General features: G+C 37.0%; 5 protein-coding genes and 1 non-coding gene across 7 annotated transcripts; 3 read left to right on the top strand and 3 right to left on the bottom strand.

The window, feature by feature from the left end:
* Positions 1-234: 234 nt before the first annotated feature.
* TRNAL-AAG lies at positions 235-315 on the bottom strand. Its single transcript has one exon. It is a non-coding gene; the product is annotated as a tRNA-Leu (tRNA).
* Positions 316-422: 107 nt separating this feature from the next.
* Positions 423-3,223, bottom strand: LOC104803794 (probable beta-1,3-galactosyltransferase 12). The gene is made up of 7 exons (XM_010527847.1): positions 2,690-3,223; positions 1,811-1,963; positions 1,630-1,712; positions 1,451-1,550; positions 1,241-1,354; positions 946-1,088; positions 423-865 (listed from the first exon to the last, which is right to left on the bottom strand). Exons 1-7 carry the CDS (start codon positions 3,118-3,120, stop codon positions 768-770), a joined length of 1,122 nt encoding a protein of 373 aa, XP_010526149.1. The 5' UTR covers positions 3,121-3,223; the 3' UTR covers positions 423-767.
* Positions 3,224-6,753: 3,530 nt separating this feature from the next.
* LOC104803793 (cysteine--tRNA ligase 2, cytoplasmic-like) lies at positions 6,754-10,856 on the top strand. Of its 2 annotated transcripts, none has more exons than XM_010527845.2 (10): positions 6,754-6,923; positions 7,636-7,867; positions 8,242-8,305; positions 8,525-8,686; positions 8,843-9,013; positions 9,122-9,403; positions 9,520-9,645; positions 9,805-10,023; positions 10,170-10,283; positions 10,383-10,856. In XM_010527845.2, the coding sequence occupies exons 2-10, from the start codon at positions 7,695-7,697 to the stop codon at positions 10,665-10,667; spliced, it is 1,596 nt and encodes a 531-aa protein (XP_010526147.1). In that variant the 5' UTR covers positions 6,754-6,923; positions 7,636-7,694; the 3' UTR covers positions 10,668-10,856. The 2 variants fall into 2 exon arrangements, with proteins under 2 accessions (XP_010526147.1, XP_010526148.1); XM_010527846.2 differs by lacking the exon at positions 6,754-6,923 and adding an exon at positions 6,942-7,454.
* A 2,231-nt stretch (positions 10,857-13,087) lies between these two features.
* Positions 13,088-14,256, bottom strand: LOC104803792. Its single transcript, XM_010527844.1, has one exon. It carries the CDS (start codon positions 14,065-14,067, stop codon positions 13,183-13,185), a length of 885 nt encoding a protein of 294 aa, XP_010526146.1. The 5' UTR covers positions 14,068-14,256; the 3' UTR covers positions 13,088-13,182.
* Positions 14,257-16,794: 2,538 nt separating this feature from the next.
* Positions 16,795-18,098, top strand: LOC104803791. Its single transcript, XM_010527843.2, has one exon. It carries the CDS (start codon positions 16,931-16,933, stop codon positions 17,921-17,923), a length of 993 nt encoding a protein of 330 aa, XP_010526145.1. The 5' UTR covers positions 16,795-16,930; the 3' UTR covers positions 17,924-18,098.
* Positions 18,099-22,273: 4,175 nt separating this feature from the next.
* LOC104803790 (transcriptional activator Myb-like) lies at positions 22,274-23,241 on the top strand. The gene has a single exon (XM_010527842.2). The coding sequence runs from the start codon at positions 22,515-22,517 to the stop codon at positions 23,166-23,168; it is 654 nt and encodes a 217-aa protein (XP_010526144.1). The 5' UTR covers positions 22,274-22,514; the 3' UTR covers positions 23,169-23,241.
* The last annotated feature ends 1,139 nt before the right edge of the window (positions 23,242-24,380 follow it).

Raw genomic sequence — 24,380 nt, 5'->3', positions numbered from 1 at the left:
AAAGTCCAAATCATTTTACATATGATCATTTCGTTTTAATTAGAAGTAGTCAAACAGCCATGAATCATGTGCCGGGATCCGAGTGGTTCCGATTATATATTTTGAAACTCGGTTTCAAAATTGTTGTATAAATCCCATTTACCAAAACAATATATTATAAATCCATAACCTCTCAACGTTAATTAAAAAAAAAATCATCATGCTGGGAAAAAAACGACAAAAACAAAAAGTAAATGTTGAGAGTGGGATTTGAACCCACGCCCTTTCGGACCAGAACCTTAATCTGGCGCCTTAGACCAACTCGGCCATCTCAACGTTTTGATTGTTTATAATATACATAGATAAGTAACATTAAAGATACAACTATTTTTTTTTCAAATTAATCATTTAGTATTACATAATAAACTCTATAACAAATCAAATAATATATTGGATGAAACTTGTGTTACAATCATACGAAAACATTCGTCTCTGTAGCACTGATACATTAGCAATCAAGCACTTAAAAAGGCAATACACCTATGATGCAGCTCTCTCTCTTCTCTCATTGTCTCTACGGTTTCTTGAGTATACCTTAGTGTACATCTACAACGGATCTAAATCCGGAGGGTATGATAAAGAGATCGTGTGGGATGATATGGCCGTGGCACAGAGCTCCCAAGGATAGGATGGTGGAGTTCCGACTCTATGTACATTCAGACGAGAATGTACTCCGAGCTACGAGAAAGTGGCGCCGCTATAAACTCCGAGCTGTAGTAAGAAGAGGACTACTGATCGACGTCGTCGTCCGGAGGCAACGTCGGACTTTTTGAGCACATGTCGATCTTGTGAAGCTCCTTCAGCCGGGTAGCCGGGTTGCAGAGTCCTGTGTGTCGGGGAAAACATGAGATTTTTGTCCGAAAGATGGCATCTTTGTTCATTTGCAACGAGGAAACTAACACCCACCTGAGCATTTAGGAATGTCCCAAACCGCTATCGAAGTTGGAGAACAATGAGGATCACATACCGCACGGTTATCCTCATGGTGTACATTCATGGCAAGCATCCACGACCCGATACTTACATCTTCGTTGTTAAACATTCTCAGACTGAACCCAAAAAAAACACACAAGTAGATGCATAAAGATCGAATCTCGAACTCAACTCACCAAACTCCCTCCATTTTTTGTAATCTGATGCTCATAGATCATTAGGCAAAGAACAAGGGAACTGAAAAAGAAAAAAAAAAAGGTGTTCAAACCTGCCGTTACGAGCAGCTGCAAGTGAAGCCACAATCTCAGCTGAAAGGACGTAAATAGGACCGTAAGCATGTAGAAAGTACTCATTCCCGATCAAATTTCCCTGTTTCTCGTACCTGAAAGTTTTGAATAACAGTTGTCAAAATGATAAACACTATCACCAGAATCGAGGGTATGATAGCCGAGATCCATGTAAAGCAAAGATCACAAACCATTTTAGCTTAGGGTCAGTTATAACCGGCCCTTTCTTCATGCAGCCAATGTACGTCCGCGAATGGGATCTTTCCTTTGCAAGAAGAGTAGCAAGTCGGTCTGAAAAAACAAAAATCATCAAGAGATCTTCCGTGGATTATGCTTTATTTTCATTTCCCCCTCTTTCTCCCTTCAGTACCTGGTCTCAAATAAATGTCATCGTCGGCTTTGACGTAATAATCAGCTTCAAAAAGCTTGTAAGCCGCTTTGAAGAAAGCCAACCTGTGAAGGGAGGAGGGGATTCAGCTGTTAATAAAACGGAAAATGAGCAGAAAGAGAGGAAAAACAGAGATGAAGAACACCAGAAGTTGTGGAGTTACGTTTTATACGGAAGTCGTAGATATTCTTCCTCGACATCAATAAGCATAAAGTCTCTGTACTTTTCGATCTCCTTTTGAAGCTCAGCCATCTTCTTTGCATCCTTCGACCGCCCAATAACAAACCTAAATGCTAAGCCGGTGGCTTGTTCCAATCTGTGGTCCAATCAACAACTAGAATTTAGATGCAGATTACAGTATAAGCGTATACACAGAGTGCAACAGTAGCAGCGGGCAAGAAATCCAAGATGGGGTTTGTGGCGGCAACATATTGGAAAGATCTCAAAGCTCACGCCTCTAAACCGATAATTTGGTTCATTGTACCAGTTCGTATTCGCTTGCACATACCGAAAGATGACAAACCCTGATTGAAACAACCAAGAAAATCTAATTTCGATAGATGAAAGGAAGACACAAAGATCTTAAGGAAATCAAATCCCCGTTAGATTACATTAGCTTCTCGATTGTGCTGTTTCTTGAGTTTGAGATCTGAAGTTCTACATAGACATAGATCCCAAGATCTGAAGCCATCCAAACAACTGAACAGTCTGGAATTTGACAAACGTTACGAAACAGCTATGAACTTTAATCAAGTATCAGTGCAACGAATCTCAGCTACTGAAGAGCCAGAATTCACATCAAAGACTGAAGCGATCCCAGATAAATGCTTTAATCTTATGAGAATCCCAACATGGAATCTGAAGCAACCTAAGCAAAAACATTAACTGCATCAAACCCAATTCGAAATCTTCACGCTTTGTCAGGATCAGACACGTTCAAGGAACTTTATCATTGTAAGCTAACATCAAAATGAACCAACTTCCAAGAATTTCGAGCCACGTTTCACTGAAGAAGCACATTAGGACAGAGTAGATTGGATACCGTAGAAGCCCATCAGGATCAGAAGGGAACCAAGTGCTCCTCAAAGCTTCGCGACGATCACCCGATTCAAATCCGGTCTGGATCCCGACAAACCCTAGAAGCTTCGGTCTCTCAACCAGCACACCGCCATTGCCAACATCTCCACCGAACTTTCTGGACCCCGAACTCGAGTGGAAAGCGCGGAAAGTAGCTTCCGATCCACCGCATCGGTATACGGGCACGGGCTGGACCCTGGCTCTGCCGGCGGTGATGGCGAAGACGGTGCCGGCGATGCCGATAAAGGCGGATATGAGTGAAAAGACAATAATGGGCACGGGGATGCGAGCTGAGGCAGGGGCAGAACTGGGTTTATGGGCCTTGAGAGGTTTGCTGGAGTAGGCGGAAGAGGAAACGGCCGAAGCGGCGGAGGAGCGGTGGGAGAAGAGTGGCATTATCGTGAATATGAGGTTTGGGTAGGGGCAAGATGGGTTTTTGGAGGGACTAAAGTTTTTGAGACAAGTGTGTAGAATTCTTATTTGCGAATCTAATGATTTTCACTCTCTTGCCTTGCTTTGTTCTTTGTCCTGTCCGAAAGGGAAAAAATAATTAATTTTTTATTAGTGGAAACTGCTTTCGAAAAAAAATAAATGCAAAAAAAAGTGAAAAAAAAAATTCACAAGATCATTGAATTGTATTCACGTGATACAGATAGAAAAAAGAGAATAAAATAAAATAAAAATAAGAGCATAAAACAGCGAGTGAGTTCTCAATTAAATTATAACAATTTTGTGGCCCACAAAGGTTGGGCAAATTTTCCTAAAATGCATCATTAAAGCCATAGAGAGTTTTATGATTTACAAATTTTAGATGATGGGAAACGGAGAATTTATGTTAAGCTAGATTTTATATATTTGTAGGGTAATTAGGGTTTGGCAAAGGTTGATGTTACTAATTAAGGTTAAGGGTTAGTGCATCTAAAACCTAAATGATTTGCTTAGGTGTAAAGTTTTAATTAGTGTATCATAACATGCAATTAGCGTTGATAGGGATCTTATGGATCATACTCATTTGGTGAACTAGCCGATCTTATTAATACGTATAATCAAACTATGTATTATATATACTATTTCAATATTTATATATATAGAGAGATACCGAAATTTATGAACGAAATAAAATTTTTGAAAAAAATATAGAATTTTCAAAATCGATGTTTTTTAAAACAAATTTGTACTTACAAATTAGGGGTGGGCACGGGTACTTAAAACCTGCGGGTTTTCGGGTATCCGGTCTCATGGATACTCGAAATACGGGTACCTTTTATATAACGAAGACGAAAACGGGTTTGATGAAGCCAAAAATATGAATTGCGGGTTCGAGTCCGGGTTTTATTTAAACGGCGACGGATACCATCATATATCCAGATACGAATAAAATGACAATTATATCCATGATATTTTGATATATTTATGATCATTATTAAAAATATTTTTATATTAAATTACTAAAATACCATTAAAGTCAACCAAAATCAATATTTTCTAAAGAATTGGATGGCTTCGAGTACTCTCGGGTAATCGAGTTCAGCGACAGGTATCCGAATTTCACGAAAACGAAAACGAGATAAGTCCGGGTATCCCAAAAACTTAGGGTACCCGACCCGTGCCCACCCCTAACACAAACTATGTATTTTTTTTTTTACATTTCACATTGGATTTAATGGATAATTGAATCTTTTTACATTTCACATTGGATTAGTGGAAAGAAATGTGACTATATAGAAATGGCTAGAAATTACATATACAATGACTGGTCAGAAGAAAAAGAAGATGGAAATTTCATGGATCAGAGATGGGCTTATATCTTCATGGACTCAAATTTAATTTTATCTGATAGTTTTTTTTCCTTAATTAAATTTTAAATCTTTAAATTAAAAGATATATTTATTTAAAGAGCTTCATCAAGAATTTTAAAATTAATTGGTTCCAAAGTTGTGAAATTAGTCCCAAATCTTATTGCAATCTAATTTTTTATTTAAAAGGTTATGTGGAAGATCTGGAGAATTCTATTTTCCTCCGATGTCTTTTGTAATTTTCTATAATTTTAACTAAAAAAACCTCCTTATTGCTAAAAGCTAAACTATTTTATGCTATTTGCATTTTTTTTAAACTATGAATTGTTCTATTTTAGAAAGAAAAAAAATATAACTATTCAGATTTTATATTAAATTTTAGTTTCGTAAGATTCTATATAGAACTGTTTGGTATTTTGGTTCTATTAATAACAATATTTATTTTCTAAATATATTTCTGTTTTAATTCAGTTTAAAATTTATTTTAAATTTTATTCTTATTATACACAATCAATTTTTTTTCACTCAGATTCAATTTAAATTATATGTTATTTATTTGGATATGATTCTTAAATACGCTTCAATAAAATCACTCAAATATACTTAAATATATATGTGCTGTACAAGACATTTTGTAAATCAAAAGAAAAGCTTTACCAAAAAAACTTTGATTCAACGTGGGTTAAAATATAAGACCATTTTTTTTATAATCCAAAAATTCACTCTACAATACATCTCCTAGAAAATTGGAAAAAACCATGTGAATATTACTTTCCACGTTTGGGTTTGAACCCAGGATAAAAATATGTTTTGATTTCAACACATACTATTTTTCAGCTGTGATCCTATGATTCATATAACTCGAAATATAGTGTGGTCACACGTTGATCATATTGTTCATAGTGTTAAATTTATGATATTTTAATCAAATGATTAGTAAGATATACGAGGGATGAATATAATGAATTAGTGTGATCACTATAAATTTAACGTTATGATCAATAAGATCAATATGTGATTACACTATATTTTGGATCATATAGATCATAGGATAAAAGATGAAAAAGAATATGTATTGAAATCAAAATAGTAAAGTATCAGTGTTTTTTATATAATGCATTTTTACACGGCATTCAATAAAAAAAATCATATCATATAACAATTCGATTTTAGCATTTACCTTTCAAAAATGCACGTGTAAACAAATCTTTGGAATGTGGTATATGGCTTATTATAAATCATGGAACATATGATTGGGGACATTTAATGGCATTTATTTAAAACAAAAAAATAAATAACATGCACCAAAGAAAATGACCTTCACCACACCACACCACACTATAGAATATGGATTACAACCGTGACCGCCGGCTAATTGGGAGACCGCTAAAAAACGCTTCCTACTCGGTAAAAAAAAAATCTGGAATTCGAGTACCCAATCCGATCCGACCAAATCTGTGGGATGGATATTCAAAATTAAGGTATCTAATCTAGAGATGGACGTTTTAACCTGTAATCCGTAGATTTGGAGACATACATTTTAACAAGTACCCGAATAAATGATATTCGAATATTAACGATGAAGAGATTGAATATTAACGAGACGAAATTTTCGATCCGAAACCGAATTCCGGTTTTAATTATTTTAGAAAAATACCCGAAAATATCCGATATATTTGTTAAAAATCTAAAAAATTCTTTATGTTTATAATATTTATCTAAGTTATTCTTATTATTTACTAACGTTTTCTTTTTTTTTCTATTTAACCGAATCAACCATTCATCTGTTTTAAATTCTCATTCATCTCTTTTCATCGTAAATTTTTCTCTTTATACTTTGTATCTCTCTCGTTTGTACTCTCTATCTTTATCATTTCATAGTTTAAAATTTTATAAGTGGTATGAATTCGGATATCCGTAAGTATAAGACCGAAATTTTTAACCCGAGTTACGAATATCCGGATCTTGTGAAACTAAAACTAAAACTGAGATAATATTTTTATAAAATCCTTGATGGTGAAAATAAAATAAAATATTCTAAAAATTGGGTATCCGACTTATATCTACGCCTAACGAGGTGAGATCGGATAATCATTTTAGAAATACGTGAATTTTGGATTCGATTAATATTCAAGATCAGATTATTACCAGCAGATACCGAAATTAAGTAAATTACTATTTTACCCTTCATTTAAAATTAAACCCTAAATTACTAATTCACTATTTGCTCTGATTCTCCCAGCGCCGGAAGCAAGCCTTCTGCATCTCTGATTTTCTCCGCTGCAGATTCGACCTTCCTCTCTGATCGACTCGTTCTGTGGCTTGCGCGGTCATTTCTTCTTCTGTGGCTCACGGCGACCTATCCTCCTGCGTTTCTTCTATCGTAGCTTTCTTATTTTCTAGGTTAGTTTCTTCGGCACGACTCTCGTTCTGTGGGTGTGTTGTTGCTCGTTTATTCGACGGATTCGTTCTCCCTTTTCTCAGATTCAATGGTTGCTCGTTTCTTCGATTGTTCTCTTGCAAACACGACTCCGTTCTTCGACTATTGTTTGCTCGTCGTCTTCTGATTCTATGGTTTCGATTTTGTAGTTAACGGCGGTGTGCTCGGTTTTTTTCCATGTGATGTAATTTAAGCTCTTAATTCATTTGTATAAGTGATTTTTGTATAAGCCCGTGTGTGTATGTATATACCAATAATGGTATAACAGTAAAAGATGTAAAGGATGTTCCATATGTAACGATCTCCTTTCCCCTTTCTCTGATCTCTCGCCTGCGTCTCCCTTCTTTGTTTTCTGGGTTACAGTCACGCGGCCTCCAAGCAAACCCACTTGCTCCTCCTTTTTGCTTAGATTCTCGAGTATATAAGTATCTCTTGATTCTCTCTCTTCTGGTTCTGGTGTTGCTTATCACAGAAAGATGGAGTTTTGTCAGCTGGTATTGTTTTAGTTATGTGTTGGATTGATTGTGAAGATCTAGATCCGTTCATGCTTGGATTTGTTGGCTTGAGATTAGAAAGAAGATGGCACATGTTTGTCCGAACTTTAGATTGTCTTTAGAAAGCGTCAAAGCGTCACTCTGATTTTCTTTTGGGCCACGTAACGTTGCGTTTTTGCAGAGTGTATTTGGACGAAGCGGATCTCGAGCGGTCGAGCTGTTGTGTCGTCGTCGGCGGAGATGGAGGCAAACAAGGTGGAGTTGAAGGTGTACAATTCGATGACGCAGCAGAAGGAGGTTTTCAAGCCGATCGAGCCCGGTAAAGTCGCCATGTATGTCTGTGGTATTACCGCCTACGATTTCAGCCATCTCGGCCACGCTCGTGCCGCTGTTTCCTTCGACATCCTTTACAGGTCTGTTTCTTTTCGCTTTTTCAGCTCTCTGGATCTGCACCAATTGAGGGGTTTGTGTGCTTCTAAGGAAATTGGAGTTCCTCAGTTTTTATGGTGATTTCGGGCAGCATTCTTTGAGGGGAAATTGTGTCCTTTTGTGCTGCTGTTGTTGCCAACGTTTTTAGTTAATGGGAAGTTGTGATGAAATATTTGTGATTATAAATTCAAATTGCATTTTTTGCTCCTGAATTTAACAAGACAAGTAGAGAATTTTAATTACTCCATATGGGACAAAATTAAATTATGTACTGATAAATAAAAACAGTGAATTTTGGTTCAAGGGGCTCTCTCTTGGATTTTGTAGCGTTTATGGTATTGTTTTACCGGTTGTGCAGATACTTACTGCATTTGGGCTATGAAGTTACATATGTCCGGAATTTTACAGATGTTGATGACAAGGTATGACCTTCTGATTGAATTCTCAGATTTTGAAATTGGGATAGCTCTGTTGTTGCGATGAACAACTATGTTTACAGTGATCATCATCTTATTTTTGTGTTTTTTAAGTTATAGTTGAGTTCAACTGTTTCAATTGTTTTCAAAAGACTCAAAGATCGCAAGTTTTGCTTATTTTGGGTTTTGTTGGATTCTAAAGTCTGGATTCTGGCCTTGTGACAGATAATCAAACGTGCTAATGAGCATGGGGAAAACCCATTAGATTTGAGCAATAGATATTGTGAAGAATATCTTATTGATATGGGTGCGCTTCAATGCCTTGTTCCCACCCACCAGCCTTGTGTCAGCAGCCATATGGAACAGATCATAGAGATGATAGAAAAGGTCTGTCAGCTTGATCAACCATCTTGATATGTTCTTTGTTCTTCGTATATTGTCCCATTGAATTATTGAAAGATATGATATAGGATCATGATCAGAGTAATAAATAAGGTTAAACCCGTAGATTAGGTGTATGATCTGTGTGCTTGTTCGTTTCAGATCATAGAGAAAGACTGTGGGTATGTAGTGGACGGCGATGTGTTTTTCTCTGTTGATAAGTCACCAAATTATGGCCAATTATCTGGGCAAAAGCTGGAGCATACCAGAGCTGGTGAGCGTGTTGCTGTTGACTCAAGGAAGCGCAATCCAGCTGACTTTGCCCTATGGAAGGTTTAAAATCGGATTTTTTTACCTTCTCTGAGACAGTACATCGAGCCTTGGAGCTGTAAATATTCACTGATGGACAAGGCAGGTACTTATATCTAGAAACCGATGCAGGCTGCAAAACCTGGTGAGCCACACTGGGAGAGTCCTTGGGGTCTGGGAAGGCCTGGGTGGCACATAGAATGTAGTGCAATGAGTGCCCATTATCTGTCTCCAAGATTTGACATTCATGGTGGTGGCATAGATCTGATCTTTCCTCATCATGAGAATGAGATTGCACAATCTTGTGCCGCTTGTGAGAACAGTGGTGTGGCTTACTGGTTGCATAACGGGCATGTCACTAACAATAACGAGAAGATGTCAAAATCATTGGGCAATTTTTTCACAATTCGAGATGTGAGTTCCTTCTGTTTGAGACTAAGCCTGAATAGATTCTTTTGGCTAATGCAAATATATCAGAATTATCATCTTCTTGTCTTTCACATTTGATGTTACTGCTTCTTTGCCTGTAGATCACTGCTAGATACCATCCGCTGGCGCTGAGACACTTCTTGATTAGTGTACAATATCGGTCTCCTCTAAATTATTCTCTCTGGCAGCTGGAGAGTTCATCGGATGCGTTGTATTATATTTATCAGGTGCCGTGCTTTTCCATCAAACTTTGAAAATCAAGTTTGAAAATGTTGTGTTTTTTTCTTCTTATGGTTTGCGAAAGAAAATCGAAATAAAGGCAAGGCATTTGTTATTAAAAGGTTCAAGTTTCGGATTTATAACTTAACATCTCTTCATTTTAATAGACTTTACAAGATCTAGTGGATGCTCTGTTGCCATATCGAGAAGCAATGTCTAAAGATGGGGGAAAGGCTCAACTAACTTCAGAAGCAAAAGACATCATGGACAAGCTAAAGACCGAGTTTGAAGGTAAAATGTCAGATGACTTGAACACGGCCCATATACTTACGGGTGCTTTCCAGGATGTATTGAAATTCATCAACAGTTCACTGGGCAAGCTCAAGGTATTATTTGTTTACTTTCTGACATTTGTCCAGTTGCACTCCATCCCTTTTCATCCCCCATCTGATCTGAAAAATTAGCTTCTGCTTAATTTGTGCATTAAAAGTAGCCTGTTCATTCTTTCTTCTGCCTTTCCAAAAAATTTCAGAAAATGCAACAGAAGCAGCGCATGTCACTGACTCTGTCCCTCACCGAGGTTGAAAAAGCAGCGAGGGAGATCCTGGACGTACTCGGCCTGCTGTCTAACCTCAGCTACGGAGAGGTAATAATACCAACATCGCAATGTTGTAGTAGCTCTCTGTTGTAAAGAAAATGCCTGGAATCCCTTTGGGGTGACAACATTTATCATGCGTTTGAGCAGTTTCTGAAGGAATTGAGGCAAAAGGCACTGGTAAGGGCGGGGGTGGAGGAAGAAGACATATCACGGATGATCGAGGAGAGGACAAGAGCCCGGAAGAACAAGGAGTTTGAGAGAAGCGATCAGATTAGAGCGGAGTTAACGGTCAAGGGAATAGCACTCATGGATGTAGGGAGGGAAACCGTATGGAGACCGTGTGTCCCGACTAAACAAGAAGACGAGAAACCGGAAATAAAAGAGCAGCCTCCTGCCGAACAAGAGAAGAAATCGCAGCCCGAGTCAAGTTAAACCCTCAGGATGCGGTGGTATTGTATGTTGTTACTCTTCTAACCCTAAGAATTTTGTTATGCAATACCTCAGAAGGGCTTTTCCTTGAACGCACAGCCATTTCACTGTCTCTGGTAAGAATATAACTATCCCGTCACATGTTCAGGTTACATTTTACGTTTTACATCAATTGGAAGATAGTGGTGTTGACTTGGGAGTATAGCTTCCTGGCTTGGAATCCTCCCGTGATAGCGATCTCAGCTCAGGAACCTCCCATGATGGAGATTCGATGAGAAACTAGATCGTTGAAAATCAACAAAGAGTGTGTTTTCTGGGCCACGGGCAGGTGGCAACACCACTTGAACAGGAACCAAAAACACAAACTTGTGGTCGAGAACACCATATCTCCTATTGCTAGCCACACGCCACTTCATCTCCCATATCAGTACACTTCAGAGAAATGGGCTGATTCGATCAAGCACGTTCACCCCTGATGCGACGAGCAAGCCGGGTATCCTTAGGCATCATGGTTACACGCTGGCGCGGATGGCGCAGAGGTTGGCGTCCTCAAATACGCCTCTGCCGCTTCCTGGAGTGCCAGCACCACATGGCTCTGCAATCACAAAAACCCACATGACGACAGTTCACACCATTAGATAGCCCACTCAAAGGAGTTGCTCGATAAGAAAGCAATCTCACGAACAAGCCTCTGGAATGGCAGTTTCCTGATCCGCAACTCGGCACTCTTGATCCCACTGCCCACCAAACAATGGATAGAACGAAGTAAATGCCAATACACAACTTAACACAGTGCAAGTCACTGTGAGACGAGATGGTGAGGTCTCGGGCTCGTTCTTTTCAACAGAAGCCAAGAGGTTTTCCATTGTGTCGTTTAGCCCAGCGATCACATTGCTGTAACGCTCCGTGTTTGCTGTCCAAAGCACCACAACTTTGTCAACCTTGTTCTTCTCCTTGAACTCCCTGTTCATCACATCACACAGCATCAAGAAACTGAACCCAGCAAGTGAAAAGCCTTGTCTGAAAACATCAAGAACGCAGCTTTCAACTTCATTGGTGGGTACCTGATGTCTTTGATGATCTGATCAATTTGTTCCTTCTTGGAGCCATTGATGACGTTGTTGGCACGTGAGCCCTTGATTGGCAGCAATGAAATCGGGATCGAAGATCCCTGGGAGTGGGACCATGTTCTCCATGTAAGGACTGAGTTGCTTCTGCAGATCAATGTCAAGAACCTTGGCCCTTGCCATGGCGTCTGCCAAATTCATGTCGCTTATGTCCCATCCACCGAACACAACATCGTCCGTGTTCACCTTTTCCACATCAATTACAGACCACATGTCCGTCCAAACGATCACTTCATTTCACTGTAATAAAGAGAGAAACTTGAGCACTGTTCACTAAATCCATGACTGTGCTAATGATGCTATGAAACAGTGGAATATGATGATGATGATGATGATGATACGTACCATTGGAAGAAGGCTCTTGAAAGGGGCATAGATCTCTTCTCCTCTATACGACCCGACACGAACTGACGATGCTTGGGTGAGTGACCCGAAGTAATTGGCTTGCTGCACCTTGTCCTTGGTCGCCCACGAAATTCCTCTGCGCGTCAACCACCACCTTAATGATGAAGAAACGTAATCAAGATTGAGAACCGTGATTAACAGAATGCTCACTCACGGTTAGCAATCACACAGGCGGTAAGGGTGGAGCCGTTGTTTCCTCCCCAACCCACAAGCACTTCCCTTTCAAAATCGACCCACATGAATTCCCCTCGGGAAAAGATTGGAACTTTGAAACGAAAATGTCAGATATGCCCTAATTTTGGGACATGGGTATCGGTATTGAATTCGTATTTGACAGTCTTTGGCTTCACAATCCACCGGTAAGCACCAATATGACTGACCAAATTAAAAAACAGAAAGGCTCCAGCTCCACGTGCCAAACATCCTGCACGTACGGATAATAAGCACTCATCGTAGATGCTAATGACTTGAATTTACAACAATGCCCATGCCCTTCGCAAATACAAATGGTAATTCCGTGACTTCGCAGGCCGCCACTCCAAGACACCGGCGTCGTTACAATCCGAAGAGGAAATGACGAAATGACCCCTGAGACCTGTCGACAACTCCAAAGGGTGTCCAGCCACCAAACTATAAGGGTAGTCTGGGAATTTCAAGAAGTTCGCCACTTTCGTAAGACCATTTCCATGGAGGTCAGATCTACGAGGCCACCGCTGAAGATTCTTCAGCTGCCAAGGAGGCCGACGTCGGGGAAATTTCCAGAATACACTCATCCCATTGAAGAACTGTGAAGATTCTCATATTTTCTCCGAATTTGTTTTCTCGGGAAAAGTAGAAGAAAGAAAAGCAGTTGCAGCAAAAAAACCCGAGCGAAATCGATGGAGATTCAGAGAAAAAGAAAGAAAACCCCAAGAAAATTTTATGAATTTTCGATGACGTCCAAAATTAACACATAATCAACATGATCCACCACGGATGTTTTTTTTTTACTTCCGATTCGCTTTCTTCACCGTCTCCTTGTACCTCGTAATGGAATCCATCCTCTGCAACTTCAGCTGTTGCTTGAACCGATTGATGAAGTCGTCGGCCTTCGCGTCCACCTCCTCATCGGAGGAGTCGCCGTCTTCTTCCTCCGCCGTAACCCTCCCTTCCCTCACCGTAGCCGGTCGGCGAGCCTCGACCGTGGCGATTTCCCCTTCCTCGAAGTGAGAGAACGGCGACTTTGTGCTAGCGGATTTCTTCATCTTCTTCGGCAGCTTCGGAGGTACGGTTCCGGCTGCAGGCTCGGTGTCGGACTTGGTCCGAGCTATGTGGTTCACGTGGCTCACGTTCAGCTTGTTGTAGGCATCCTCAAGGGCCGGTTCGGCTTGTTCTTCTCCTTCCCCTTCCACAGTTTTCGCGTCTAGGGTTTCATGGATCTGCGGCGGCGGCGGCGGCGATGATTCGGAAGCCGAGAAAGAGGAGGTGGGTTCCTGGGAAATGTAGTCGTAGAGGTTGAAGGATTTGATTCGGCTAAGAACAGAGGGAGATGCGGAGGGAAAAGGCTGGGTCTGGTTCTGTTCGATCGAAGCGGGGTGGGGTTGGGAATGGAGGTCGACCACATCGGGGGTTGAGGCGGCGGTCGGAGGAGGAAACCCTAGCTGGGTTTTGTCGGGAGAAGTGAGGGAGGAGAAGCTGATGGACTTGAGACGGTGAAGAACAGAAGGAGAGCGATGGATCTGAGGATGATTTGGATCGTTGGGTTTGGTGGAGGAGGAGGAGGAGAAGGAAGAAGTGATGGCAATGGTGCCGATCATGAGGTTGAGGAAGACGAAGAGGACAGTGGGTGTGAACCAACTGTACATAACCGATAACAGAGATTCTTCCAACATGGTTCCTTCGCCTTTTGTTGTTCGTCTGTTTTGTCCTCACAGATGAAGAAGAAGAAGAGTGAATTCGAAACGGAGGCGGGGGCAAGTGAATGGCTGTGGAGTAATGGGCGCATGTGGGAACGAAGGGTAATCCGGGAATTTCGTTATGGACTTTTGTTTTTATATAAATTCTTTTTTTTTTTTGGACCGTGAGGTAGTGGAGGGATCTTTCGAGAATATCACATCCACCACCATTCTGGTTTGGGTTTTTTATATTTTTTGCTTCCAATATTATTCACATTGCACATTAATTGTTAGGTTATGTGTAAAATGTAGGTTCTTATTAAAATTATATAACAGAGTAGAATAAAATTTTAAAACTATATGTTATATAATTTTAATGCTAGGATTTAAAATATACAATTTATTATTTTTAAAAGGAATATCGGGAAAAAAATATGAATTTTATAAATTTGGTAAATAAATACAACAATTTTTAATTTTGTATAAAAATATACAAATTTAATGTTTTTGTGCAAACTCACGTTTGGTTTTGTATGTGGATTTATGAGAAAACATTTAAAGCTTATATGTTTTATATAAAATTAAAATTTTATATATTTATTTATTAAATTTAAAATTCTCATACTTTTAGTGATATTTTATTAAAATTGTAAAGTACAATATTATGTTTTTAGTGTTCTTTATCATTGTCAATTCCTGAAATATATTTATTTTATTTTACATTTTTAGGTATATACCTTAATATTTGAATTGAAATTTATATGTAAATTAATAATTCATTCATTAGCTAAGATGACAATGTTTACGGATTTTATTGGAAAGCAATAATTATTTACGATTCCAAAATACTCATTTTGTATTTTGTTATTATTAGGATAAATCTTATATGAAATCATGAGTTTTCTTAGAACAACTAAAAAAGCATTATAAAAATTTACGATCTACATTTTGATTAAGGAAAGTTCGTTAAACTCTCGTTTTTTAAGAAACATTTTACCATTTCCCAATCACTCCTTTTAAGTTTCCATGTCAAAATCGTCTAAAACTTAAAGAAAGATTATTAAACCCTCATTTATTATTCTTAATTACATATAAAACACCTTATTCTAATCATCTATAATGTTATGAATATGAGCCATTCCAAATTTGATTAGATTATCATTTTTAAATATATTGTCCGTGTACATTAAAAAAAAATGGAAATAGCGAAATAAAAAAATTTCTAAATCGTCATTTGATCTTTAAAACTAAGGACTTCGTATTTCAGAAGAATCAAATGGTTTGATTATTTATTATTTCTGAAACTGAATTAGCATAGTAATTTGATTATAAATTTGAAACCAAATTGTATTCCCACATTCACAATGATATGCTATTCCGTTTACCAAAAATAAAACAGAACTCCGTGATTGCACTGGTAAAGAAATATAAACAATTAGCAACATTTTTATTTTGTCTCTATGTTTTAAAAATAAAATACATAAAATGGTTATAATTAAAAATTATTTATATACAATAGTATATTTAAGAAATAGTTAAAATAATAAATTATAATCTAATTGTACGTAGTCGTAACCAAATTTCCCCATGTCCCTTCCCAGTTCCCACGTTGCCACATCTACTTATTTCCTAAGATGATCAATACAGCATCACCTGCAAATATTCATTTGGGCCGAAAACTCACAGGTCCACCCAATCCGACCCGCAAAAGATGCGGCCTAAAACCACAAGCCTTTTGAAAAAAAAAGTACTTTTTTTTTTTTTTTTTTTTTTTTTTTTTTTTTTGGAAAACGATTTTGTCTGTTTAGCTAAATTGATAAGTTTGATCTACAAAGTCTCCGACCAAGCTGCTGGGTTGACCAAAAGTCTCACTTTATTGGGAAAAATAATAATTAATTGAAATAATTTCGACCACCAAACCATAATAATATTCATATGCTCATTGTCGGCTAATGAACTTTGTGGAAAATTCAACGAAGTGACCATTACATAACGAAGGTTATAGATTTAATAACAGATTTCATAACACATGAAAATTGAATGGTCATAAAGGGCGGCCATTTACTCATTTATTATCATGATGCCACCAAACAAATACACGTATTCGTGTACATTTTGATTTTATGGCCTATATTTTGTTTTGAATCAATCAACACCTCTTTTTCAATAAAATTGTTCATCTAGATATTCGTATTTATAAATTTGCTTATACTTGTTTAAATTCCTAAATTATAATATCATTTATTTCATGTGTTAATTTTAGAAAAATCCGATTCGAATGTTTTTTATAAAGATAACCACGGTGGTTCCATGTTCTATGGTTCTGGTTAGATAAACTAACAAAAACATTAATAAAATATATATTTGGTCATTGATATATAGGTTATTACAAAACTAAAAATAATAGAAAAAATATATTCAAATGAAAAATAGTTGTGTTAATATGGGTAACCAAAAATCTTGATACAAACGATTCAATCATCCATACATACTGAATAATTCTTGCATTAATTAAAAATTGTAAGAGACCACCATAAATTGTATTGAATCGATTTAATATTACATGTGTATTATTTCCATGCAAAACTAAAAAAAAATGCATTAGAGGGGACTAACCGAAACCATTTTCAAAGAGATGTAGCAGAACACAAAATAAGAAAAGGTAGAGGGACTTATTCGCAATTATCTTCAATGTTTTGCTTGAGCCATCTTTATAATTTGGTCAGCGATATGAGCCCTCGCTTCCCTCTTTCCTCTCTCTTTCCTCCACCGTATTAATGTCTCTCTTAGCTCTCTTCCCCTTGTCTCCGTACTCATCGGAAAACCAAAAGCATTAACAGAGACAACACAGAGAGAGAGAATGGAAGTGATGACGGTTCCTTCATCTCCAAGGCATTTATCAGGTGGATTCTTCAGTACACCGACAAGCCCACGAAGGGTTGCGGAGTTTTACAGAGATTTCGAGGATTATACATCAACACAAGACTTATCATCTGAGCCTCTGTTCATTCCTTTTGATTGGGAAGTGAAGCCAGGAACCCCGAAATCGCCCACCAGCAAGATCAATACCCTTGTTAAAGATGATGATGATGATGATGATGGTGGTGGTGATGATGATTTCGCTTTCGACCTCGGTGACAGATCCGAAACGGCCTCTCTTTTCGCGGAGGAGCTCTTCGACGGAGGCAAGATCAAGCCCTTGAAGCCTCCACCACGTTTACAGATAGACGAGCTCGAGCAGTTCAAGAAAACTTCTCCTCTTTCTTCTCCAAGGTCACCGATCTCTCAGGGTAAGAACCTTCTACGCAAAGCGTTTTCGCCTAAGAAGATGAAACCCGTGGACGTCGACCCGTTCAAAGCCGCCTTAGAAAAGGCACGGAATGGGTCGAGAAGAGGACGAGGGAGAGAGCAGAGCCATGGCTCGAACCAGAGAGCATCGAGATCGCTCTCCCCTTTCCGGGTCTCGGCCTATCCATGGGAAGAAGAAGAACAAGATCAAGAACGAGAACGAAAGAAGAAAGAAGAATCAGAATCATCCCTCAAGGAGAAGGGCTCTTTCTCGTCTGCGTTATCTTCTGTATCATCATCCTCCAGGAAATGGAGGTTAAGAGACTTGATTCTGTTCCGAAGCGCATCCGAGGGAAGGGCGAAACAGAAAGATTCGATCTCGAGGTTTGCGAGTTTCTTCAAGAGACAAGAAGAGCCTGTGAAGAACAGTTCGGTCGGGAGATCGAGAGGGACGTCGTCGTCTGTCTCGTCCCATGGGTTGTACATGGCGAGGAAAGCAGAATCAAAAGATGCGAAGAAGAGGACCTTCTTGCCTTACAAGCCAATAGGGAGATTCGCCTTTTAATATATGCATACGTGCACGTGTTTTAATTCCTTCAAATAACACAGAAGCAATCTAATGTTTTTATTTATTTGTTTGTTAATCTTCATATATGCATGGATGAACCGAGGGGGTGAATAACACTACTCCTCTGTATGTGATTAATTTATTTTGTTAGGCATATTGTATTTTTGGGTTATTGCATTTTGTCTTTTTTTTTTTTACCGTTTTTGTACATGTTTTCTATGCAATATGAGTGTCGGTAACGACTGTACCTGGAAATTTTGTTTATTGGGGAAATCAATGTCAAAAGATTATAAAAAATGAAAATACATAAAGTTTTGAAGAAGAGAAAATTCGGCTGCACCGAAATATCAAATTTTATTTTGACCGTATTGAAAATGGGTTAGGACACCATATAGCCCATTCGACCAATGGAGGCAAAACCAAAAGACTAAGCAAGCACCAGTGAACTTGGCTCATCGTACGTCCCGGAACCCGGGAGGTCATGGCAGCGGCGACATCCTGTCCGAACAGATCCGAATCCTGGGTTCCAAATATACCCGGTCGACCACCAATTCATCCCCACCTGGAAAAATCATAAAACATTAGAAATAAATTTTTTTTATTTAAAATCAATAGGTGGAATGTATATATATATATATATATATATATATATATATTTTATTTTTTATTTATATATTTTGTTTTCGAACTTTTAAATTTTTAGTTTTAAATTTTAAAATTTAAATTTTTTTAATTTTAAAATTTTAATTATTTTATTATTATTTGTATGATGTGATATGTCTACGTGGATATATGTGATGACGTGTCTTGTCAGATCAACTCCCAAATGTGAGACATTTAAGGGGGTGACTGGTTGTACCGCTACCAACCGCAAACGGAGCAGTTGCGGTTTCTGGCGATTGGTGGCGGGTGTTAAACTGGCTGGTCCAACCGCAGCGAAACGTAACCGCAATAAAACTTCAAAAATTAAAACGCTGCTTCTCACCTGCATTAGCAGCGTTTCATAGCGTTTATAGAAAAAGACCAAAATACCCTTGAAAATAATAAAACCCTAACTCTCTTTTTCTTCTATTCTTCTCACATGTCTGTCCGTGGAAAACCTGTGTTCGCATCGAGCCGTCGACCCAGCACCTAGATCGTCGGAACTTGCCGGAGCTCGCCGGAGTTTTCCGGACTTAGTCATCTTCGTCGTCTCTTGGTATGTCTATGTCTCTATTTTGTGTTTATCCCCTTTTCTCTTCTGTTTTTTTTTTTCCAGATTTCGTTTGAATACTTGGATTTATCATTTCATTTGAAAATCCCTGTCGAGTTCACAGATAATACTTTTACACAAAATGGGTTTTGTGGGTTTTGGATTCTTTTCTGGATGTAGCATTTACGGAATGGATTTTAGATTCTGTTTTGGTATGAAATGGGTTTTAGATTCTACTTTGGCCATGAAGTGTGTTTTACGTGGTTGAAAATATGGATCTATTTTTTCTTAAGTCAATGCCTATGGATTTGATTCCTTGTTTCTCCTGTACCTGAATGCACGTAGCCAAGAAGTGTGATTTATGTTTGTGGGTTTTGCTTTGACTTTTAAGTTTTGAAGGACACTATGGTTGTAGAACTGTGTGATGTCAAATGCAAGTGTTTCTCTCACCGTTTCTTTGTGCATTTTTTGTTGATGCTTGAGAAATCTGTACAAAATTGTGTGTATTTCTAATGATTATAGTTGTTTCGTGAAATGTAATTTTTCTTTCACATTATAAACATTTATTATGTTCATGGGTCTTCATGAGAATGAAAGTTTACAACTAAATATCAGTTTGGGATTTGAGTTTTGACATTGAAGCGTGTTTTATGCAAAATATTATATATAAATATATTGTTGATGACTTCGTTTAGTATATATATATATATTATTGATGACTTGTTTAGTATTATGATTTGAATTTATTTTTTGATATCATATTTTACTAAATTTCATTATCACATAATTATAAAATTTTTAAATTTATCAATAATTATTTTTGATATTTTTATCAAAAATTATTTTTTAATTAAATATAAATTAAATTGATAGAATTTATATTTTAAAATATTTTATATAATTATTTATAAATTATATAAAATATTTTTTTATCAAATGATAATATAAAATTAATTGTAATTGATTTAAAAAATTATTTTAAAATCATGTCCTTTTTGGTAATTTATATCCAAACGCAACCGCAACCGTGTACAACCATTCACTCTTACTCGCAACCAACCGCAATCGCCACCAACAGTCATTTATAAACCAGTCAGTACCAATCGCCTACAATCGCTAGCAAACACTCTGAAAACGCTATCATCCGCAACCGCAACCGCTGCGGTACAACCAGTCGGGTCCTAATTCGTTACGTGATGTGGGACATTACAATATATTTCGCGATTTGGTGAGAAATTTTGAAAAATTTTGAATTTTTGTATAATTTTTTATTAGATTAAAAATTTACGTATATTTAAAAATATTAACGAAAATTAGTGGAAAATATTAACTTTTGTCATAATTTAACTATGGATAGGTGGAATATAATTAATTAATTAATAGCGATTTAATAAAATAATAGGTTTTTATCTTAAAGAAAGATACGTTGTCGGAACATTGCTAAACATGTCTTCAAAGGATTTTTGAACTCGGCGAATCTATTTTCATTAAAATAAATAAATAAATTACGATTTCGGCGATCAGAAGTAACATTCCTCTTTCCTTTGCCTTATTAAATCACGAATTTGTTATATACGCGATTTTGTTGGTTTGCTGATTTACATTGAACCTAATCATGAAAATACGCACGTACGTGCACTAATAATTATTACGAATAATATTTTAAATGATTTTGTTCTATGTTACATGCACTTGGACACTGCTTGCGTAATCATAATATAATTTTCTTAAATTTTATATATAAACATTATATGCATGTACATACCTATGTTTATCCATGCTTGTAAACAAAATGGCCTCACTAATAGTTTTTTCTTCTTAGGGTTTTTTATATTCGTTGTTGGGGTCTCAACGAATATTGGAGTTGCACGACAAAAAAAAAACATTGGTGATAAAGGAGTAAAATGATTGGGGAATTTATATATATAAAAAACCAATTAAATAAATATAATAATATTTTAGAAAAATTAAAATTTGCAAAATCAACTTTTTTTGTATAATTGGCAAATTAAGTTTTTTATAATTCCGTTAATTAAATGGGTAACATATAATTTATAGACAACTAATTGTAACATGTACGAAATGTCAACGAATGAGCTGGAGGCTATTGGATTTAGGCCAATGGGTTAACTTATAAATAATTTTTTTGGTCCGTAGACACTTTTTTTTAGTGTGAACTACACTAGCACTTTGTGTCATATTTGGGAAATTGAGATGATACAAGTATTTATGTGTTTTTTTTTTCTTACGTTTAATAATATACCATTGTGGATGTAATTATTTTATATTACGATAATTAAAAAACTAAATCTAAACAACATTTATGATATCAGAATTAGCGGTATCCATTTCGGGTTTTAGTTCAGATTCAGTTAAATTATATTCGGGTTCAGTTATTTTGGTTATAGAAGAACTATAACCATTTGGTTTTTATATAAATTTTGGTTCAATTTAATTCAGTTATTTTTCGGTTTGATTCGGCCTGGATTCAATTATTTTGTTGTAAAGACTTATTTTTTAAAGAAATTATCGATTTTTTAATTATTTGTGTAATCAGTTCGGTTCAATTTGGTTTTAGTTTTTTCGGGTATAAAGAATTCATAACCGTTCGATTTTTAGTCAGATTCGGTTCGATTACGGGTGCATCTTATTCGATTCTGTTCGATTATTCGGTTAAAAACAATATAGCAACCCTTAATCGGAATTGTATTCCGTATAAAATTGAATATGTATATTTTTATTAAAATGAAAAAAATTGAATTCAGTTCGAACATAAAAAATACTTTATAGAAATAAATACTTATGAATAAAAAATTGAATTCAATCTAAAACCAAAACAAATATAAAAAAAATTAATGAATGTAAAATTTTATTTTAAATTGAAAAATGCGAACCAAAACTTATCAAACCAAACCCTAAAAACCGATGTGTACCGGAGCATAAAAACAAAAACAGAAATGCGTACCACTGCCCAAAAAAAAACCCATTGCTCGTGGTTTCAGGAATTATCAGTGACGCATTTTACATACAAATCTCAGCCTTTTTTTTTGTATTTATTTTTTTTAATAAGTCGAAATCCACAGGCAAAGCGCACAGAAATAATAATTTAAAAAAAAAGGAAAATAGACAAAAGGAGCAGCGGAAGAGGGAGCACAAATATCTAGAGAACATCCTAACAACTTTACATAGCCCAATTTCCTGGAACCCTCCTCTCCTATACATATACATACACATATACATGATCCCACGGTTATATATATTCACACACACTGAATCTCGACCCAACATGAACTCTCTCTCTCTCTCTCTCAATCTGTACTCTGATTTTCTCTCTTACAGAGTCAGTTTCCACACTGTTTCGGACAGAGGCTTCAGACGTAGAACTGAACTGAATCTATGGACGTGACAATGAGCAGTTACCGCTGCGGATCTCCGACATCGTCTTCATCGGGATCTTCGTCTTCAGACACTTCGAACACCCACAAGAACTCTCCATCACGAGAGAAACCCGGTCGGGTCAAGGGTCCATGGAGCGCGGAGGAAGACCGGATCCTGACCCGACTCGTCGAGAAATACGGGCCAAGAAACTGGTCTTTGATCGGCAAACACATAAAGGGTCGGTCGGGGAAATCTTGCCGGCTCCGGTGGTGCAACCAGCTCAGCCCCGCCGTGGAGCACCGGCCGTTCACGGCGGAGGAAGACGAGACCATCCTCGCCGCTCACGAACGGTACGGAAACCGGTGGGCGACGATCGCCCGTCTCCTCCCCGGACGCACAGATAATGCGGTGAAGAATCATTGGAATTCGACGCTCAGGAGGCGAGCAAGAGAGCGGAGGCAGACGCAGACGCAAATGCAGAGGGAGGAGGAGGTGATGACGGCGTTGACTTTGGCACCGCCGGGGAGTGGTGGATACGGCGGCGGCGGCGGCGGAGGGAGGACGGAGGAGGGAGTGACGGCGGAGTTCTGGGAGACGATGAAGGAAGTGATAGCGAGGGAAGTGAGGGAATACGTTAGTTCCACGTTCACGAGCGGTTCGGGGTTTCAATGAGTTGATCTTTCAAATCTGTTATTTGTAATTGTTAATATTTATTATTCATTATTAGATAATGGTTTTTGTTTAATTCCTAAACTTTTTGTGGGCAAAAACAAAAACAAAAAAAAAAAACGTGTTTTTTAGTACGTGCTCAAAATTATAAATTCAGTGAATAATTATCGATCACAAATTTTGTCCATATTTATACCCTTTGAATCCGAATGCTAAGGCAACTTTTCAACTAAATGTTGAGAATCGGATATTCGAGTACATTCAAAGATTTCCATTTCGATTTATATTCAAAGCATAATTCACTCTTGATGTTTTAAGGTTGACACAAAATATATTGGACGACTTTTTAGGGTTTTTCTTTCATATATACATATATATACACATATATAATCTAATATTGGTTTGAATAAGGTAATATCCGTTATATAAATGTAATAAAAGTAGACTTGCCATATATTTACAAATATAATAATATTCAATATATATGCTGAATAATAAAAGATTGTTCGGTCTCAAAGGAAACCGTATTTATTTGGCATATTTCATGAAAAAAAGTGTTTACTTGAATATACCCTAAAAAGAAATACTAGCTTTCAAGATTTCTAACATTTGCCAAGGAAAGAAATAATACTATTATATCATTTTTGTTAATACTCTTATTTTTATGTTATTAGATTTTTTTTTATAGTGAAAATGTATTCAGATAAGAGTGGGGATTTAGATCTTATGCTATGAAACTGAAAGGAAATAAACCGAAATTCAAATCTCCAAAATAAACTCGAAATAAATATAAAAATAACAAATAAGTTTTACTAAAAAATCAATATTTTTTTTATAGACTTAACCTAAGATTGAAGAGAAATCCCATATAAAAAAAATGAAAAATAAAATAACCAATTTAAAATTTAAAATATAGGCACCTAATTTGAGATATATTTGGATTGGTATGATTTTTATTAAAAATAGAAAAGGAAAATCGGCGCTCGAGGCAGTGCGGTTGATTGATGTAAGAAGACCAACGAACGCGCTTTCTCAGAGACCTTTTGCCAATATACAGCCTGTCTCTCATATCCCCAAATTTAAATAAATCCATTTCCATTTTTAAAATCATTATAACAATTTTTTTTGAATTTTTAAAATATAAATAAACCATACAGCCACGTTTTGTTTTGTTTTTTTTTTATGACGTAGACAAGAGACTTTTTCACAGTTAGA

The sequence above is a fragment of the Tarenaya hassleriana genome, unplaced genomic scaffold, assembly GCF_000463585.1.
Source record: "Tarenaya hassleriana unplaced genomic scaffold, ASM46358v1 Cleome9, whole genome shotgun sequence".
NCBI classification, from domain to species: Eukaryota; Viridiplantae; Streptophyta; class Magnoliopsida; order Brassicales; family Cleomaceae; genus Tarenaya; species Tarenaya hassleriana.
Note: the sequence above shows the minus strand (reverse complement) of the source record. Positions and strands in the feature narration are given on the sequence as shown.